Source organism: Mustelus asterias, unplaced genomic scaffold (assembly GCF_964213995.1).
Source record: "Mustelus asterias unplaced genomic scaffold, sMusAst1.hap1.1 HAP1_SCAFFOLD_102, whole genome shotgun sequence".
Classification (NCBI taxonomy): domain Eukaryota; kingdom Metazoa; phylum Chordata; class Chondrichthyes; order Carcharhiniformes; family Triakidae; genus Mustelus; species Mustelus asterias.
Window position 1 is genome coordinate 66,931 of NW_027590149.1, and position 21,920 is coordinate 88,850.

General features: G+C 45.7%; 1 protein-coding gene across 1 annotated transcript in view; it reads right to left on the minus strand.

Annotated features, from left to right (window-relative positions):
• LOC144484370 (NACHT, LRR and PYD domains-containing protein 3-like) overlaps positions 1-21,920 on the minus strand; it is a 57,508-nt gene that overhangs the window by 21,009 nt on the left and 14,579 nt on the right. The window contains exons 4-7 of the mRNA XM_078202892.1: positions 19,463-19,634; positions 19,294-19,359; positions 13,850-15,587; positions 5,059-5,145 (exon numbers count right to left, since the gene is read on the minus strand). Of these exons, the coding sequence (XP_078059018.1) occupies positions 5,059-5,145; positions 13,850-15,587; positions 19,294-19,359; positions 19,463-19,634 (2,063 nt within the window). The remainder of the gene's footprint in view (positions 1-5,058; positions 5,146-13,849; positions 15,588-19,293; positions 19,360-19,462; positions 19,635-21,920) is intronic.

The following is a 21,920-nucleotide window of genomic DNA, read 5'->3' on the forward strand; positions in this document are numbered from 1 at the left end:
CTGCCGACACTGAGTGACCATCCTGGTGGTCCCATGATGGGCAGTCTAAATTAGCGTCAGGTTTGTGTGTGTCTTTGACGCTGTGTGCCCTCTTCTACAAGAACATAAATTTCCATTGTTACTCACCCATCAGAGAAGGAGCCAAGAATGACAGTGTCTGGATTGTGTCATCCTTATGTCAATGGAAGATGCAGTGCTGGAGCTGGGAGACCTGGAGGCTGGGTGGGCAATCGCTGATGGTGAGATGGGTTGTGGATCCAGAGAGAGTGAGTGAGTGAATGGATGGGCACAGGAGAGGCTCTGCTGCTGAGTCCAAAACCTGGTGCTTGTGTGTCTTCCATTGGTCACATGGAGCTCTGGGTTAGGAACAGTCTCCAGGACATGTTGGAATGTGTCTTACCCTCTAACATTCTTCACTCTCTCACAAATCAACAGCTGCGGTGAGCGGGAGACAGGCGTGTAGCTCTGAAGATGGGGAGGGGGTCAGAGGATGGATTGTCACATTATACTCTATAACGTCCGCCAGAGCAGATAATGTCTCTCACGATTAGCAAAGGGGTTACAATCTGGCAGCACAGGAGAGCACACACAAACCCGAGCAGCTGATGAAGGCAGCAATAGCTGAGTTCACTCACACTCTCGAGGGGACAGGTCATTGTCAGCTTCAGGAAGATGAAATGTGACTGGAGTCTTTAACAATGCAGCAGATACTGGAGCTGCAGCGTAGGATACTTTAACATCTGGTGGAGTTTCCAAAGGCTGTGTGTATCCATACACAAAGGATGGAGGAGTCAATCCAGGCCAGCAGTGTTACCATGTCTCAGGTCTGAGCACAAATAGCATCCTCCACAGAGAGATTGGTGACCTTCATGGAGAGTCACATCCAGCCTATCACCCACAGGAAATACACATTAACCTGCATGTTCTCACCACCTCCATGAGCTCTGTGGAACACGGGCTGTGGGAGGGGTGGGAAAATGTGTGTGGAGTAACTGTCAGGACCTCCCCAGCTGAGCAGGGAGGGTCCAGTTTGCCCTGAATGGATAGAGGAGCGGCTGCCTGCAGTATTCGGGAGCTCCTCTCAGGATGCCTCTGGTGTGGGCAGTGGGTCCCCTTCTGCTCCGACTGTGACACAAGCACCTCACGAAGCTATGATGACAGAGACAACTCCAGCATCTGTGCAGAGGACCCGCAGTTGGCCGGATCCTTCCAGGACTCAGGAAATCCGAGGACAAAGGCCACGGTCATCGAAATTCCCAGAGGAGAGGAGAGAGGTAAGATGCTGCCTGCAGCTCAGCGGAAAGTGCGGGGATGCCGGTGGTTGTCATGGTGGGGTTGCTTCCTTGGGTTTCACAGGATTATACTTTGTTATTACTGGTCACTTTGTTATGTCTGTATTTTGAGTAAATTCAGAGATGGAGCACCACTAAAAAAATCCTTCACCATATTACTGGGTCTTTAACAGTTCACTGGGAATGTGAGATGGGAAATACAGCACTGAATCAGGTCAATACAATTCCAATACCTTTGTTTCATGTCGTGACGGCTCCAGGGAAATTATAAAACATTCACAGAAACAGCAACAGGGCTGGAGATGGTGAAGATTTATTACACTGAATGGCTGTGTGAGTTAAGGTTCTTGGAAAACATGTCTGCATTACTGAATCTCCATCCTCCCTGACACATATCCCATGTCCCTGGCCTGTGGTCCATGGGGTTCCTCATCATGAAGCATCTGGTCAACATTGTATTGCATCACACTTTGTTCACAGCTTCTCCACTCTAGATCCAGGTTGTATGGAACACAGCACAACACCAGGACATTTGAGACCCTCGCTGAGTATATTAAATAGTTCCACCAGATCTATCTTTAGAATTCCTCTGGCCTGTGCAATGGTCACACTATTTGTCCTGTCGCAGCTGTTTTTTCTCTCTTCCGTGACTGTGTTTGGGTTACACACAGGCACAATTACCCACCTCTACAGTAGGTAGCGCTTGTCTTTATTAATTCTTTCAAGGGATGATGGTATCACTGGCAATGCCAACACTTGCAGCCCATCCCCAATTACCCTTGAGAAGGAGGTGGTGAGCCATCTTCTTAAATTCTGCAGAGCATCTGGTACAAAACCGTTAGGAAGGGACATCCGGGATTATGATCCCGCATCAGTGATGGAAAAGCAATATATTCCAAGTCAGAATGGTGTGTGGTTTGGAAAGAAATCTGAAGCTGGTTGGTGTCCCATCCTTCTGATCTCCTTGGCCATCTCGGTGATGGATAGTGCCTGTTTGGATGATGCTGGCTCAGGAACCTTGGTGAGCTGCTACATTCCACCTTGTATGTGGTAAAATGCTGCCACTGTGCGTCAGTGGTAGAGACAGCCAATGTTTAGTTTGGTGAATGGCCAGCTGATCCAGTCTGCTCATTTTCCATGGATGAGCTTCTTCAGTGTTTTTGAAGCTGCAGTCAATCCAGCAAGATGAGCGGATTCCATCACACTGCTGACTTGTGCCTTGGAGATGGTGGGAAAAATTTGGGAGACAGGAGGCGAGTTCCTCATCTCCGAATTCCCAGACTGTGATCTGCCCTTGGAGCCATAGTGTTTACAGTTCAGTGTCTGTTCAATGGTCCCAGTGCGCCCCCACCACTCAGGATGTTGATGGTCGAGGATTCAGCGATGGTGTTGCCATTCAATGTAAAGGGAATATGGTTAGATTCCCGTCTGTTGGAGATGGTCCTTGCCTGGCATTTGTGTAGTGAAACATTACTTGCCATTTATCAGGTTAAGCCTGAAAGTTCTTCAGAGCTTAAGACGCCAGCTCTGTCGAAGTGTCATCCAGATTCGAAAGGTTAGCTGTTCTCTCTCCACAGAAGCTGTCAGACATGCTGAGCCTTTCCAGCATTTTCTGTTTTGTTCAGGTCTTGCTGTTTATGGACATGGACTGCTTCAGTCTCTGAGGAATTGTGAACAGTACTGAGCATTGTGCAATCATTAGTGAGCATCCTCACTTCTGACATTATAATGGAAGGCAGGACATTGATAAAGCAATTGAAGGTGGTTGGGATTTGGACATCACCCTCAGGAACTCCTGCAGTGATGTTCATGAGGCACTGGAAGGATGACACTTTTCTGACGTTCAAGAGCAGACTGATGGAGCAGCAATTCATCAGATTGGATTTGCCCTGTTTTTTTCCACATTGTCCGGTAGATCCAGTGTTGTAGCTGTACTGGAACAGCTTGGCCAGGGGAATGGCTAGTTATGGAGCACAATTCTTCAGTACCATTGCTGGGGTACAGCCAGGCTGACAGAGTTTGCAGTATGCAGTGCCTTCAGTCATTTCTTTACCTCACATGCAGTGAATCAAATTGTCTTCTGTAATGCTGGGGACCTCAGGAGGAGGCCGAGATTAATCATTCTACTCAGCACTTCTGGCTGAAGATGGCACTGATGCTCTGGGTTCCCTCATCAGTAATGATGGAATTCTTGTGGCATGTTTATAGAATCATAGAATTCCCACAGTGTAGAAGGAGGCCCTTTGGCCCATCGAGTCCTCACCAATTCTTTGAAAGAATATCATACCCAGGGCCTATCTCTGTAACTCCACATATGTGGCCCACTAATCCCCTTACCTACACACCCTGAGACACCTAGGGACAACTTAGTATAGCCAATCAACCGAATATCCACATCTTTGGCCTGTGGGAGAAAATTGGAGTACCCAGAGGAAACCCACACAGACACTGGGAGAACGTGCAAACTCTACACATCAAGTCACCCAAGGCCGGAATTGACCCCTGGTCCCTGGCGCTGTGAGGCAGCAGTGCTCACCACTGTGCCACCGTGTCACCTCATGTAAGCGGCATGTCCACCATTTGTGGCATGTGTAACACTATTTATGACTGGATATGGCAAGACAGCAGATCTCTGATCTGATCCATTGGTTTTGGTGTGATTGAGCTCGGTCTATCATATGCTGTGTCCGCTCTCTGTTCTGGTGGCCGTGTGCTGGAGCTTCACATCTCATCTTTAGATAAACCCAAGTCTCATTTGGCAGTATATGTAAAGAAAATTAGTCGTAGTAACACAGTACTGGTTGCTGGGGAAAGCCACTGTCAGCTTCCGATAAATGAAAAGGTACAGTTCACCTCTCCTGCCTGTTTCCTGTCACTCAGATAACTTCATATCCAGGCTGCCTTTGCCTCTTTTATTTCATGGTCTCCAACTTTGCTCCCAAGCTTATTTTGTGTCTACTAATAGCGGGTAGTGTTTTTAATAACACGAATACTGATAGCAATGGTATATTTAGTATCATTATTTGTGTTCTTAAAAACAATGTCCATTATTGATAGGGACATCATTCAGACTATTCTGCACTGTGATTATTGCCATTGCCAGCTGAGCTGTGCCTTGAACTGCTGGGTTGTAAGCTCTGGAATTCTCTTCATAACCCTCCCCACCTCCATCTCTGCATTCTCTTTTCAGATGCTCCTTAAGCTCCGTTTAACGTAAATTTGAGAGTGGATCCCTCGGGATAAAACTCATCAGAATTCAATGTAGTTTGTAATCTGCCTTACCGATACACAGCAGTTTTCTACATTTAATCAAACTGAGAAGCCGACAGACATAAACATCTATAATATGAATGACAAATTAAACTAAATTGAACATGCGACCAGCAATATCTGGGAATTCTATAAACATTTAATTGTTTTGTTCATCTTTTTTATTCTCATGAATGGATTTGAGAATAATTATAAATGATTAGTTAATTATTTCACTCCTGAATCTCGCAGTTTATTGTAACTCAGGTTCAGACACATCACTGACTGGTTTGTACCGAGAGCAGAGGTGAGAATATCTGAGGCTGTTACTCTCCAAACTGGAGATCAGAGAGAGAAAGATTTCAGGAATCAGAGCGAATCCGTGGTGTTTAACACGAATACTGACAGGAATGATGTGGAATGGTTATTAATGACACGATTACGGACACTGATAATAATTTACAGTGTCAGACCATCCACTGATTATTAACACAATCTCACACAGTCTGATACTTACTCCAGTTTCTGTATTTTACATTCTGGATTCCTCAGAGCCGCAGACAGTAGTTTCACTCCTGAATCTCCCACTTCATTGTGACGCAGACTAAATGGAGAAAGTGAAAAACACATTAAATTCAGATTAATGTTCAGCAGAAAAAATAGCTGGATCTATTTTTGTGTCAGGAACGAGTGGTGACCTGATTCAAGTTACGATATTATATCTCATCCAAGTTGATCTTTCTCTGCACCCCAGCTGTGACTGTGACACTGCATTCTGGACTCTTTCCTTTCCTTCCCTATGTACGGCATGCTTTGGCACTAATAAATGTGACAATATTAAATTAGATAATATCAAACCCTTTCTGTTGAATGGAAGAGGCAATAGTCAGCATTGAAAAATGATGAACAATTAACTCTTTTACACCTCTCAAAATGTATATTTTGTTTAATTGTCCATGGGATATGGGTGTCGCTGGCTAGACCAGCATTTATTTCCCACTGCTAATGGCCCCTCGAGGAGGTGATGCCCACATCCTGTGAACAAGCAAGTAATTTTTAAACATGTCCCACATTCTGGTCTCATTTCCTGATCATCAGAATTACCCTCCTGAATCTCACTGACCCTGCTAAGATTCCAAAAATTCAAATCATTTCTGCTGTTACATAAATCCAGGATTTTCTGAGAATTGTACATTTTACTGAGGGTTAAATAATAAAGCTGTGAGAGTGGATCGCTCGGGATTCCCTGTGCTGACATTATAACATCTGTATACTATCTCAGGGCAAGTTAAAGTGTGAAACTGTGCTAACTGTTGCTTTAAGGTCCATCCCCTAAATTTTATACAACAAGGAAAGAATATTCTCCCATTAGAAAGTTGAAATATTTCTGTTTGATTAGCTTATAGGGGAGGGGTGTCTCCCGCTACATTCCACAGTAAACAGGCTCTACATTTTCTGCAGGTCTGGCTCGTGTTCTATCTCCGGGAATTACCATGAGTTCTTACTTCCAGTCGATCCTCACATTGAATCATAGAATCATAGAAACCCTACAGTGCAGAAGGAGGCCATTCGGCCCATCGAGTCTGCACCGACCACAATCCCACCCAGGCCCTACCCCCACATATTTACCTGCAAATCCCTCTAATCTACGCATCTCAGGACTCTAAGGGGCAATTTTTAAACTGGCCAATCAACCTAACCCGCACATCTTTGGACCGTGGGAGGAAACCGGAGCACCCGGAGGAAACCCACGCTGACACGAGGAGAATGTGCAAACTCCGCACAGACAGTGACCCGAGCCGGGAATCGAACTCGGGACCCTGGAGCCGTGAAGCAGCAGTGCTAACCACTGTGCTACTGTGCCGCCCAGGGAAAGGGTTATCCGCAAACCCGGTTTCATATCACTGACAGTTTGACTGGAGATTTTCCAGCAGCAGGTTTCCTCATTCAGGAAATTCTGGTTTCCTCGGCTCAGATGTAAGCTCTGCAGTCCTGCCACATTGAGCTGTGAATGGTAGTGGATGATGAAACAACAGAAGGAGGAGGCTCCACAAATATCCCATCCTCATGACGGAGACGATTAATACATCAGTGCAAAAGATATGGCTCAAATATTAGTAACCAACTTCAGTGGCTAAACCGTTCAGAGGTCCCCAGCATCACAGATATTTATCAGCGAATTCGATTCACTCCACATGATGTCAAGAAATAGCTAAAGGTAATGGATACTGCAAAGACCACAGATCTTGACAATATTCCAGTAACTGTACTGAAGATTACTGCTCCAGAAGTTGCTCTGTTCCTCGCCAAGCTGTTCCAGTAGAGCTACAACACTGATATTTACCTAAAATAGTGGGAAATTGCCCAGATATGACCGTAAACAAAAAGGAAAGAACAAATCCAATCTGTCCATTTACCACCCCATCAGTCTCCTCTCAATCACCAACAGAGGAAGGCGTCATCGAGACTATCAAGCAGCATTTAATTAGCAATGACCTGCTCGCTGACTCTGAGCTTGTGCTTAGAACAAAGAACAAAGAACAATACAGCACAGGAACAGGCCCTTCGGCCCTCCAAGCCCGTGCCGCTCCCCGGTCCAGGATTGAATCCTGAATCCAGGATCCCCGCCCAATTTTCCAGCCTATCTACATCCTAATATCCTATCCACCGAGCTGTCCCTCACAGCTACGATGCTTTGTTCATCACAACCTATTAACTCACCCCCACCCCCCCATTCCAGACCATGTGATCTCCAGGGAGAGGCGAAAACCCAGAGTGAAAACCCCAGGGCCAATATGGGGAAAATAAAATCTGGGAAATTCCTCTCCGACCCCCTGAGGCGATCGAAACGAGTCCAGGAGATCACACTGGCCCTGATCAGAAAATGCTACCCAACCCTATTCATTTCCACTTCTGCTTTACGAACACCATCTGAATTCCCTGCCCTCGAGATAGGTTCCCAACTATCCGCAGTCTCGCTCTGTACTGGCACCAACAAGATGATCATAGAATGAAGCCTTGAAACGAGAAACAAAGAACAATTAGCCCGCGCCGCTCCCTGGTCCAAACTAGACCACTCTTTTGTATCCCTCCATTCCCACTCCATTCATATAGCTGTCGAGATAAGTCTTAAACGGTCCCAGTGTGTCCGCCTCCACCACCTTGCCCGGCAACACATTCCAGGCCCCCACGACCCTCTGTGTAAAATATGTCCTTCTGATATCACCCCTCGTGAACGTCACCACCGACCGGGGGAAAAGCTTCCCACCGTTCACCCTATCTATGCCTTTCATAATTTTATACACCTCTATTAAGTCTCCCCTCATCCTCCGTCTTTCCAAGGAGAACAACCCCAGTTTCCCCAATCTCTCCTCATAACCAAGCCCCTCCATACCAGGCAACATCCTGGTAAACCTCCTCTGTACTCTCTCCAAAGCCTCCACGTCCTTCTGGTAGTGTGGCGACCAGAACTGGACGCAGTATTCCAAATGCGGCCGAACCAACGTTCTATACATCTGCAACATCAGACCCCAACTTTTATACTCTATGCCCCGTCCTATAAAGGCAAGCATGCCATATGCCTTCTTCACCACCTTCTCCACCTGTGACGTCACCTTCAAAGATCTGTGGACTTGCACACACAGGTCCCTCTGCGTCTCTACACCCTTTATGGTTCTTCCATTTATCGTGTAGCTCCTCCCTACATTATTCCCACCAAAATGCATCACTTCGCATTCATCAGGATTGAACTCCATCTGCCATTTCTTTGCCCAAATTTCCAGCCTATCTATATCCTTCTGTAGCCTCTGACAATGTTCCTCACTATCTGCAAGTCCTGCCAGTTTTGTGTCGTCCGCAAACTTACTGATCACCCCAGTTACTCCTTCTTCCAGATCATTTATATAAATCACAAACAGCAGAGGTCCCAATACAGAGCCCTGCGGAACACCACTAGTCACAGGCCTCCAGCCGGAAAAAGACCCTTCCACTACCACCCTCTGTCTTCTATGAGTTCTCCACCCATCTAGCCACCTCCCCCTTTATCCCATGAGATCCAACCTTTTTCACTAGCCTACCATGAGGGACTTTGTCAAACGCTTTACTAAAGTCCATATAGACAACATCCACGGCCCTTCCTTCGTCAACCATTCTGGTCACTTCTTCAAAAAACACCACCAGGTTAGTGAGGCATGACCTCCCTCTCACAAAACCATGCTGACTATCGTTAATGAGTTTATTCCTTTCTAAATGCGCATACATCCTATCTCTAAGAATCTTCTCCAACAACTTCCCCACCACGGACGTCAAGCTCACCGGCCTATAATTACCCGGGTTATCCTTCCTACCCTTCTTAAATAACGGGACCACATTAGCTATCCTCCAATCCTCTGGGACCTCACCTGCGTCCAGTGACGAGACAAAGATTTGCGTCAGAGGCCCAACGATTTCACCTCTCGTCTCCCAGCCTTGGATAGATTCCATCAGGCCCTGGGGATTTGTCAGTCTTAATATTCTCTAACAAACCTAACACTTCCTCCTTTGTAATGGAGATTTTCTCCAACAGTTCAACACTCCCCTCCAAGACACTCCCAGTCAACACATCCCTCTCCTTTGTGAATACCGACGCAACTCAGGGTCACTCAGTCCCCAACCTCATTACAGCCTTGATGCAAACACGGACAGCAGAGCTGAACTCAGGATGTGAGATGAGAGTGTCTGCCCTTGACATCATGGCAGAATATGACCACATGTAGCAAAAAGGAGCCAGAGAAAAACTGAAGTCAATGGAAATGAGAGAAAAAAAACTATCTGCCGGTTGGAGCAACACCAGCACAAAGGAAGTTAGTTATGGTTGTTGGACCATCTACAAGATGCAGTGCAACAACTCACCATGGCTCGTTACACAGCACTGTCCAGTCTGTGATTTCTATCCCTGGAAGGACAAGGGCAGCAGATGAATGGAAACATCACCACCTGGAAGTTCCCTTCCAAGATACACACCATCCTGACTTGGAAATATGGCACCGTTCCTTCACAGTGACCGGGTCAAAATCCTGGAACTCTCTTTCGCACAGCACAGTGGGAGCACCTACACCACAGGAGTCCCTAAATGCAATTCCAGTGATATAATTGTGAGCATAGTTGCTTTCCAAGCAGTTGATAGGGGTTTAATTCCCAGATATCTCAGTTTGTTGGGAGTGGGTGAAGTGAGGGTCATCTCAACTCCAGGAAATGACAGCAGAAAGTTCTCAGGAGAGTGCCCTCGTCCCAACCATCTTCAGCTGCTTCATCAATTAAATTTCATCCATCATAAAGTCAGAAGTGGAGATGTTTGCTGATGTCTGTACAACGTTCAGCACCATTCTCGACTCCGCAAGATAGTAATGCAGGACCTGTCCATATTTAGCAAGGCTTGAACAATATTCAAGGAAGGCTGACAAGTGCCAGGCGATGACCATCTCCACCAAGAATGAATACAATCATCTCCCTTTACATTCAATGGGATTATCATCACCTGAATCCTGACGATCAGCACCTTCGATGCTACCATTGGCCAGAAACAGAATAGACATATCATTACTGTGGATTTTAGAGAAGATTAAAGGCCAGGAACTCTGCGCAGAGTAACTCACCTCCTGACTTCCAAATACATTTCCACCATCGACAAGACACATGTCAGGAATTTTATTAAATACCATCCACTTGTCTGCATGAGTGCAGCTCAAGATTCAGGAAGCTCGCCACCATCCAGGATAACTCTGCTTGTTGACTGGTGCTCCACGTTCAACATTCATTCCATCCACCACAGAGGTACAGAGCGAGCAGTGTGTACCATCTACAAGATGCAACAACTCCCAATGGCTCGTTACACAGCACCTTCCAAACTTGTGATTTCTATCCCTAAGGACAAGGGCAGCAGATGAATGGAAACATCATCACCTGGAAGTTTCCTTCCAAGATACACACCATCCTGACTTGGAAATATAGCACCGTTCCTTCACAGTGACTGGGCCAACATTCTGGAACTCTCTTTCTCACAGCTCTGTGGGTGCACCTACTCCACAGGAGTCACTAAATGCAATGACAGTGATATAATAGCGAGCATAGTTGCTTTCCAAGCAGTTGATACAGGTTTAATTCCCAGCTATCTCAGTTTGTTGGAGTGGATGAAGAGAGGGCCAGGAGGCAGTAACCACAACCGAAAAGACTGGGTCAATCCAATTTAGTCAAGTCTGCGGCTCCAGCCTGGAGCAGTAGTGTTAAACTTAGCTGAGGGTCCGAGGGTCAGTTGATCATTCAGCCACTCTGAGCCGGCCCATGCTAAGTTCAAAAGGGAAATGGTAAGTCTAATAATGACACACAGAAAACTAAATTCATTGGTTGGTAAAAAGAAATGCCGTTTGTGACTGGCTTTATATTGCTGTTAATTGGAAGAAGCAACTGAAAGGGTCAATGATGGTTCTGCTGTTGATGTGGTGTACATGGATATTCAAAAATCATCTGATGCAGTGACACAACAGACTTGTGGCATAAGCTCATAAAATAAATGGGAAAGTCGTAATGTGGATACAAAATTGGATGAACAATGAGTAATGGATATTTTTCAGGCTGGAGGATGTCGGTAGTGGAGAACCCGAGAGGTCAGTATTGGGATCCTTGCTTTTCCCTGATATATGTGAATGATCTAGGTGTTTGCAGTATAGAGGAAAATATCAAAGTTTGTTGATCACAGAAACCTTTGAGGCGTCGTAAACTGTGAGGAGAAGAGCTTGGGACTGAAAAACGGACAATAGTGGAGTGTACAGATAGGTGGCAGATTAAGTTCAATGCAGAGACGGGTGAGGTGATACTTTCAGGAAACATGCACATGAGGAAGGAATATAAAATAATCGGTGGAATTGTTAATGGATTGCAGGATCAAAGGGACTGGACGTATATGTACACTGATCATTGCCGTTAGCAGAGCAAGTGTAGGGAGCAGTTAATAAAGAATACAGCATCTTGGGCTTTACTGCTGTGAAATAGTTTATGTTTGTAGGGATCAGATAATAATTCATGAGTTTAAGTTGAATTTGTGTTTCTGTGCTTGTGTGTTAAGAAAGAGCCAAAACTTTAATTTCACTTCGTGTTAAACAAAGCTGCCTGCCTGCGGGTTTTTTGTGTCCCTGCATTTTAATTTAAGGTTTACGACATTGTCAGAGTTAGAGAGGTTAAAAAAATGGTTGTTTCTATTCAGAAGTCCACAATGAATGATAGAAACACTGAGTTTCAGTTACAACCAGTTAACCCAAGAAGCGAGATGGAGTTCACAGAGGCTGCCAGGAGAGGCAGGGCAATGCAGGGACTCAGAAAGCAGGACCCACAAGATAAATCACCGTCAGAAACCAAGGAGGAAAAGAGGAGTGCCAGGAAGATAGAAGTCAAAGCGACAACAAAACCTGAATCTGAACAAGCTACTGCTCCCGAAGTTAAAGAGAGGAGCAGAGAGAGGTTCCCAGTTAAAGACAGAGCTGCGAGATGCAGACATTGTAAAGTTTGCTCACGAGAATCCAGATATCTGATATATTCCTAAAGTTGGTGACACCTTCATACAGACTATGAGGCACTGGTGTCTGTTGGCATGGCTGAGTATGGAGGAATAATGAAAGGAAACTTTGAAATATTGGACAGGGATCCTTGGTGAAGGCACCTGAGAGAAAGCATTGAAAAGATTCCAAAAGCTGCTTTTGTTTCTAGAGTGGAGCTTCTGGAGCGGAAGCATCAGTCCCAGTGAGACGGGTTTTCTCACATTGTTACAAACATTTGGGGGGATTTGAAGAAGAATCCACTGAAGTTACTTTGGGTGGCATCTGTCACTGAGTTTCAGAGAGTGGTGTATCTGAACCACAGGTGGATTGTTGGTTTACATTAACTGTGTACTTACTGAGAACATTAAAGCATAAGATCTATTTTGTAACTCGTGTCATCCTTACAGATCTGCAGACATCTGTGAAGTTAGATGGGGTGGTGCATTGCAGTTATTTTTTTAACAAAGGTTTTATTCTTTTGTTAAAAGTTAATCGCCTCCCTTGTTATTCTGTTCATCTACATTTCTAAATAATAAAACAATAAATAAAAGTTATGATTTACTGAGCCGGGTTTCTGCTCTTCGACCTGACTGTCCAGAAATCAGCTGGGATCATAACATTGTCAATCGGGGCATAGAGTACAAGAGCAAGGAGGCTGTGCTGAACCTGCAAAAGACATCAGTTAGATCTCAGTTCAGCGCGTCATACTTTAGGAAGGCTTAGAACACATTGGAAAGAGCGCTGAAGATGTTTAAAAGATTGGCTACAGGGATGTGAAACTTCGGACACGAGGATCGATAGGAGAGGTTGTTCACCTTGGAAGGAAGAAAGCTGAGAGGACATTTGATAGAAATGTTCAAAATAGTGATGGTGCTGGAGAGAACAGGGAGCAAATCAAAATGTTGCTGCTCGGACAAGGATCAACAACAAGATTTAAAGTGATTTGAAAAAGATGCAAATACAGTGTGAATAAAGCTATTTTTTTTAAACACAGCGAGTGATTCAGGTTTTATGAGGCTGCAGTCAGAACCATGGAACAGAAACAGCGTGGGCTGCTGTAACCTAAGGGAGGTTTCTTTTCACAACTGCACACTGTGAGGTTTAATACAAGACTGAACCTCCACTGCGACCCTGACTGATGTTACCAGTTATCACATGACTTATAAAAGGACACTGTCCCGATAAAACACACACCAACTATCATACATAACAGAGGCAGCGTGCAGGAAAATAATCCTGACAATAGCCACAAACTGTCAGCTGCACCGAACACAAGAGAAACAAATTTCCTTCTAGCATCATACATAATCAGATGGTTTCTGTTGGGAGAGTGAAATATCCTTTTTTTAAATTTGTAACGAGGCCTTTACACCTCGAATTATTTAAAATTTATCCCAATAATGCTTTTATTCACTCAAGGAACGTGATCATCGCTGGTTTTGCCAACATTTATTGCCGATGCCTATTTGCCCACGAGAATCTGCCTTCTTGAACCGCTGTAGTTTTATCAGAGAATTCAAAATTTATTACAGGTTCAGAAGGAGGCCAATCGGCCCATCATGTCTGCATCTGCTCTCAAATGAGCTTTATGGCTTTGTGCCATTCTCCCGCGCTTTCTCTGTGACCATTGGACATTGTTTCCCTCTTGACTTCCTCAACTGAACATGTCTCTGTTTTATTTGGAACAAAGGAAATGGCTTCTCAACAATGAAAATATCCGCTCTGAGACCAAACAGTTACCTCAATTCCTGACACTTGTGCAGAACGGGTCCCAGCCACTGGAGCCCTTCACACTGAATGTAGCATCGCTCCACCTCGAGGTGTTTTATTGTATCACAGAGTCCAATGACATGAGACAGGACCGCACAGTCAATCGGGGTCAGTCGCAATTCACTAAATGGAAGTGTTTCCACCGATCCCACTGTGTTCCGAGTCAGTGCTTTATTCTGAGACTCAAACAGGTAGTGGAATGTGTTCAGGAGCTTCCTCTTCCCAGTTTCAGTCTCTGTGTCTCCAATCTGCCCTTCAACCTTCTCCTTCACCCAGTCAATCACTCGGCAGGTTGTTTGATGAAGAAACGGACCCAGAAACTCCACCAGGGGTCGAGCTGACTGTGGGGAGGACAGACCAGCAACAAAACGGAGAAATATCTCAAATCGCCCATCATCCTCGCTGTGGGCTTCACTGAGGAGTTTCCCGATCTCCCCGGGATCTGGAGTCAGGAATTGTGAGAGTGCAGCTGCAAACTCTTGGATGGTGAGGTGTGGGAATGTGTAAACCACACTCTGGGCAGATTCATCTTTCTCCAAAAGTTCCACCAGGAATCCAGACAGGAACTGGGAAGGTTCCAGCTTGTACTTGATCAAATCTCCATTTCTAAACACAATCTTCTTCTCAGACACTCCTGTGTGGGCCATCTCACCAAGCTTCAGTAACACATCACGGGGGTTTTCAATCTCTCGGCCATGGTTTTTCAGAATGTTGTAAATATAGTAGGAATATAGTTGGGTGATGGTCTTGGGAACTTGCTGCTGTTTCCTGTTTCTTTGTGTAAAGAAGGGACCCAGTGACAGACCGAGGATCCAGCAGTAGGAAGGGTTGTAACACATGGTGTACAGGATCTCGTTCTCCTCCACGTGTTTGAAAACAGCTGCTGCCACCGTCTGATCTTCAAAAAACTTGTTGAAATATTCCTTCCGTTCATCACCAACAAATCCCAGGATTTCAGCCCAGACACTGATGTCAGCCTTTTCCAATAAATGTAATGCAGTGGGGCGGCTGGTCACTAACACTGAACATCCTGGGAGCAGCTTGTGCTGTATTAAACTGTACACAATGTCAGACACTTCACACCAGCATTCGGGATCTGTGCACATGTACTGAGGTTCTGTATTTCTCCGATTGTCAGCAAAATCAATACTGTCCTTGAATTCATCCAAACCATCGAATATAAACAGCAATCCCTCTGGGTTCTTCCAGAACTCTCCCAGAATATTCCCAAAGTAAGGATAGAAAAACAGTATCAGATTCCTCAGGTTTATTCTACAGTTAATAGTGTTCAAATCCCGGAATTTAAAACTGAAAACAAATTGAAAGTGTGGGTATATTTTCCCAGTGGCCCAGTCATAAACAATCTTTTGTACCATTGTTGTTTTTCCAATTCCCGGCACTCCGCTCACTGCTGCTGAATTCCCAGATTTGAATTTTCTCTGGGAAAAGCTGCTCTGGAACAATTGATCAGTTCGGATTTTTTCCAGTTCTTTCCGGAGATGTTTCTCTCTCCATTCTTCATGGTCTCGGCCTCTTGCCAGCAGTTCATGTTCGACAAGTGTCCGATCTCGAACTGTAGAAATAACCGTTAGCTCAGCGTATCGATCAACCAGCTGGAAAATCTTAACCTTCTCCTTTATGAGGATAGTGCTCACTCTCAGTGTTTCAGTTTGTACCCGGAGTGTCTCCTTGTGTTTCTGTTGGAGATCTTCAATAAGAACAGAGAGAAAATGTTAGTTGCATTAAGACACTGTCTTTGCTGATTTGAGAGATTTATTTTACAGTGTCAGTCAAGGTTTGAGTGGGATATAAAATTGAATTATTGAAAACCTCATTTGACAATGATTAATTTCCACTTAAGGTTTCAGGTCTTCACTTAATTCCAATATTTCTATCACATGTTGGGGGCGATTCTCCCGAAAAGGAATCTCGGTGTCGAATTTGTGTAAAAACTGGAGTAAATCATGCTGGACTTTTCAGCGGGAGTTTCAAAATGAATCTCCCACAATCTCTGCAGAGCAGATTGCACGAGCGTGAATCAGGCTGGAGGGGCCGGCAGCATCGCGCTGAGCGGCCACTGTGCGTGCGATGATCTGTCAGTGCAGAGATCGGCGCATGCGTACTGGCCCCACAATGCCGGCGGCCAGCACTTCTCCCCCTCCTACACAGTCCCAACGCCCCCTCCCCTCCCCCTCCTACACAGTCCCAACGCCCCCTCCCCTCCCCCTCCTACACAGTCCCAACGCCCCCTCCCCTCCCCCTCCTACACAGTCCCAACGCCCCCTCCCCTCCCCCTCCTACACAGTCCCAACGCCCCCTCCCCTCCCCCTCCTACACAGTCCCAACGCCCCCTCCCCTCCCCCTCCTACACAGTCCCAACGCCCCCTCCCCCCCATCCCAACGGACTGACCCCGCCGTAATGTTGACCCTCCCCCACCCCCCCCAGAAGGCTGATCTCCTCCCCCCACCCTGATGGCCAGCCCCAATCGCTGTCCTCCCTCCCTCCGTCACTCAGCCCGAATGCAGAGTGGAAGCGGGACTCCCCACCCCCACTGCTCACCCCCACAGGCCCGATCCCCATTAGGCCCTGTACTCTTGGCACTGCTCAATGCCCAGTAGGCAGTGCCAAGGTGTCCTGGACATTAGCACTTTGCCCCTTTGGAAGTGCCAGGGGCCCAGGCTGGCAATGCCCAGGGTACCCCAGCCACCTCCAACCTCCTGGGGGCCTCGATGACATCCCCTTCACTCCAGCGGGGTCTGGTCACCAGCTCCCTGCAAATGGGAAGTTGTACAAAACCCCGTCGGAGTGAACCACTCCTGACGTGAGGGGGTGGCGGGGCGAGAGGCTCGTGGGCCCGGAAATCTCAGTGCTGGGCCCGCTAATGACTTTTAAGCAGATTCAAATGCGCATTGTAATAATTTATACAGCTCCGCGCGGATCTCTGGCACGGAGCTGTCGGTGCCCGAAATCCAGCTGCCGGAGACGCAGGCAGGCTATGGCCCCCAGCGGGGAGCCTGTGAAACGGCTCTGCACCAGTCTCCTGGTCTGCTGCACTACCAAAGCAGCACAGCGACCTGGGAGAATCGCCCCCATTGATGTTACAAAGGTGATGTTTTAACTCTGATGGTTAATACTTTCCTCCCTGCCCTTATTATAGACATCTCATTGGTAGATCTTGATTATATAGCAGTCCACATAGTTTGTGAACTGGTCAGAGCTCCCAATCTGCTGCAGAAATGCTAAGTGGGATATTAGACACTGCGTAGGAGCGGGAGAGGCTGTAATTGTTCAGGAGTCTCAGTGTGGTAAACACTGCTGCCATTTTTCGTCGGTGGTGGAGAGGATACGTTTTGTGGGCGGGTATTAATCAAACAGTCTACTTTAAACTGGTATGTGAGGAATTCCACGCGTGTCGTTGAGCTGCACTTACCCAGGTGAGGGCAGAGAATTCCATCACACTTCTGACTTGTGCCTTGTGGATGGTGGAAAGTTTACAGGGAGTAAGAGATGACTTTCACGCTGTAGAATTCTGAGCAGCTGACCTGTTCTTGTCGTCACCCTATTTATATATCGAGTCCAGTTCAGTTTCTGGTCAATGGTAACCCTCAGGTTGTTGATAGTGGGGGATACAGCAAACAGTGATGCCACCGATTGTCAAGGAGCGATGATTGAATCCACTCTTGTTGGAGATAGTTATAGCTTGGTACGTGTGTGGTGTGAAATTTACATGCAACCTTGTCAGATCAAGCCTAGATTTTGTCCAGAACTTGCTGTATTTGGACAGGAATTGCTTCAGTATCTGAGGAGTCATGAATGTTCTGGAACATTGTACAGTCATCAGTGGACATCTCCACTTCTGAACACTGAGCCCTGGTGGCCCGGGTTTGGCTTGACGGGCCATCTGGGATTTTGCTACTCACTAATTTGATATGTTTATGGTAGGAATGATTTCTCAGGTGCAGCGAACCCTTTACATCTGGCTCAAGACCCAACTCTTTACTGTGAGCCCAGAACATAAGAACTAGGGGCAGGAATAGGCCATCTGGCCCCTCAAGCCTGCTCTACCATTCAATAAGATCATGGCTGATTTTTTTGTGGACTCAGCTCCACTTACCCACCTGCTCACCATAACACTTAATTCCTTTACTGTTCAAAAATGTAGCTATCCTTGCTTTAAAAACCTTCAGTGAGGTAGCCTCAACTGCTTCACTCGGCAGGGAATTCCACAGATTCACAACACTTTGGTTGAAGAAGTTCCTCCTCAACTCAGTCCTAAATCTGCTCCCTCTTATTTTGAGGCCATGCCCCCAAGTTCTAATTTCACCTGCCAGTGGAAACAACTTCCCTGCTTCTATCTTATCTATTCCCTTCATAATCTTATATGTGTCTATAAGATTCCCCTCATTCTTCTGAATTCCAATAAGTATCTTCACAGTCCACTCAGTCGCTCCTCAAAAGCCAACCCCCTCAACTCCGGAATCATCCGAGCAAATCTCCTCTGCACCCCCTCCAGTGCCAGTATATCCGTTCTCAAGTAAGGAAACCAAAACTATGCACAGTACTCCAGGTGTGGCCTGACCAGCACCTTATACAGCTGCAACATAACCTCGCTGTTTTTAAACTCCATCCGTCTATCAATGAAGGACAAAATTCCATTTGCCTTCTTAATTCCCTGCTACACCTACAAACACCTTGTGATTCTTGCACAAGGACACCCAGGTCTCTCTGCACAGCCGCATGCTGCAATTTTTTGCCATTTAAGTAATAGTCCATTTTGCTGTTACTCGTACCCAAATGGATGACCTCACATTTCCCAACATTGCACTCCATCTGCCAGACTCTCGCCCACTCAGACTATCTATATCCCTTTGTAGACTTTCAGCGTCCTCTGCACACTTTGCTCTGCCACTCATCTTAGTGTCATCTGCTAATTTTGACACACTACACTTGGTCTCCAACTCATCTGTGTAAATCGTAAACAATTGCGGTCCCAACACTGATCCCTGAGGCACATCACTCGTCACTGATCGCCAACCAAAACAACCATTTACCCCACTCTTTGCTTTCTGTTAGAACACCCAGGCACGCAGGAGCTCTGTACTGAATTCACACGGTACCGGGTTTCGGACAGGTGTCTATAAGACTTCAGAAGTAATAGCAATTAACAGCGAGGTTAAGTGAAAAGATGCAATGGTCACACATTTTTGGAAAAAAAAAGACAGATCATCTGAATTGTAATTTGAAGCTATGTATGGTCGAGCATTAATGACAAAACCGAATCATGCTCTACCCAATTTCCACAGTCTTTAATTTTCAGTATCCCAGATTTTCACAATCTCTTAAACAAAGGCTCCAACCAATCATTCAGATTCTCAGAAGTGAAATAGTTTATAATCTCCATTTCCTCTCTTACCTTTCAGGTTAGTGGGTAATTCAGATAAACCATGTGCGATGTTGATATAATCAAACGAATCAGCACCTGTTTAAATAAATGAACTTCCATGTAATCGGCTCAGTGTAATATTACAGTGATATCGACAGTGTTTAAATGGAAAATTGAATTCACTGTGATTTTACCGTACCAAGCTCCTGTGTTTCTTTCAGTATTTTATCCAGTTTTGGGACTCCGTGACGCATTCTCACAAAGGATTCCCACATCACCCTTCGAGCCCGAGATCCTTTTTCCATCACCAGATTGAGGAGAAGTTTGGAACTGTCCGCCCGGTTTCCCTTATCCACGAGCTCAGTGACTTTCTATGGAGAATAGTAATGAAGAATAGTGAGACGCAGAGTGAAAGATAAACACTGAGAATGAGATGGAAAGGATCTGCTCAGTGATGGGATTTCCCAGTTGTTTTCAGCTCAGAAATCAGTCACTGGGCCGGGTCCTGATCTATAATAAACACGGACTGAAAATTCTCTCGAAATCTCGTTCCAATCACTAACAATAAACAAATGTGAATCAACTGAACTAGAAATCAAAAACACATTTCAACTCGTGTGAGGAATCACTGTGAATCTGATATATTTACATGTGATTAGCTGTCTGTCCTTCAGTGTCCAACATGATGGGGCGGCACGGTAGCACAGTGGTTAGCACTGCTGCTTCACAGCTCCAAGGACCTGGGTTCGATTCCCAGCTTGGGTCACTGTGTGGAGTTTGCACATTCTCCTCGTGTCTGCGTGGGTTTCCTCCGGGTGCTCCGGTTTCCTCCCACAGTCTAAAGATGTGCGGGTTAAGTGGATTGGCCATGCTAAAATTGCACCTTAGTGTCCTGAGATGCAGAGGTTAAAGGGATTAGCGGGTAAATGTTTAGGGATATGGGGGTAGGGCCTGGGTGGGATTGTGGTCGGTGCAGACTTGATGGGCCGAATGGTCTCTTTCTGCACTGTAGGGTTTCTCTGATTCTATGACATTCGATGACTGATTGACAACATGATGCACTTTTTCCACACACTTAAATCACGCTGTGATTTACCAGGATCCTGATGAGATGTGGCTATGGTTTTTTTTCTCCGAAAGGGTAATGCGTCTTTGAAACGCTCTTCCTCAAACGGTGGTAGGAACGGAGAGGTGGATGGCGTCTTGGTCAGCAAGGAGTTATGGGTATCGTGGATAGGCAGTCTGCAGATTGGAGGCTACAATCAAATCATGTCATTAAAGAGCGGGGCAGACTCGAGGGGCTGAACGGCCCACTCCTAGCCGCACAGTGGTTACCATTGCAGTCGCACAGGTTTGATCCCGGTGTTGGGTGACTGGCTGTGCGGAGTTTGCACATTCTTCCCATGTCTGTGTCGGTTTCCTGCAGGTGCTCCTGTTTCCATTGTCTAAAGATGGGCCTGGGTAAGTTGCTCTTTTAAAGAGTTGGTGCAGAATGATGGGCCTACTTATGGACTGTAGGGATTCCTGCTCTCCATGTGTAAGTAAAATAAACAACGAATCAGAACTCAGATGGCAGGGAAATAATGAATCTGATCCTTAAGTTATTTAAATGGAAGCAATGTTAAAATAAAATTTGACTGACAAATTGCCATTGACTAATCCAAATACCGACTGCTAATTTAGGGCAGGAGAATGAGCCATTGACAATGGTGAAAAATCTAATGTAATCTTTACCACTCAGTAACTCAAATTCCAGAAACAAAACATTTTTTGTTTTCAAATTACTAGTATGAAATCTGGGTGAAGAGGAGAGGGGAGTTAGATCGGATTTGAGAGATAGTAACACAGTTACAAGTGGGGTGTGAAGGAGGGGCTGCGCAAGATGTCAGAGTCGTGCTAATGGAGAATTTCAGACTGGAGTTTACAGGAATGGTTCAAACTCATTGACTCACAAACTAGAAGAATGGGAATTTTAAATTGAAGACATCTGAGGACTGGGGGGCCATTGTGAGCACAAAGTGATATCTGGAGTCTGACGGGGAACACAGTAAAGGCAGCAGAATCTGAGGAGCTGAAGATAAAGGGCAATATGGGAGGCCCAACAGGAGAACATTGGAACAGACGAATCTGGGGGTAACAAAAATATAGATTTGGATTCAGCAGGAGCTGTGCTGAGGTGGGAGGAGAAATTTGCAGTGTTACATTCAGAGAATAAGGATATTTCTGCACTGACAATTATGCAGGAAATGGAGTTCAGCTTGATTCTGAACACTGAAGTCACAGATAGTCTGGCCAGGTGTCAGTCAGCGGCTGGGAATGGAATACAATCAGGTGGTGAGGAGATGGAGTTTGTGTTGGGGGTAGCAGACAATGGAGTTATTTTTTTCAATGTTTAAGAGAGGGAGTAAATTACTTTCCCAGAGCACAGGGGCAGAAAATCACAAAGTGAATGAATTCAATGATGTTATATTCCCCCGTGAAGACTGACTTTCCACAATGAAAAAAATAGGGGCAGCATTCTTTTTAACATGATTCCAGCTTCTATTCTGTAAGATTCTGAGACTAAGGATCGAAAATTGATACGAGTCAGTGTCAGTTGCAGTAAACTAAGCGTTGTGGTGTATTATGAGGACAATAGAGTCAAAGTGAGACAATAC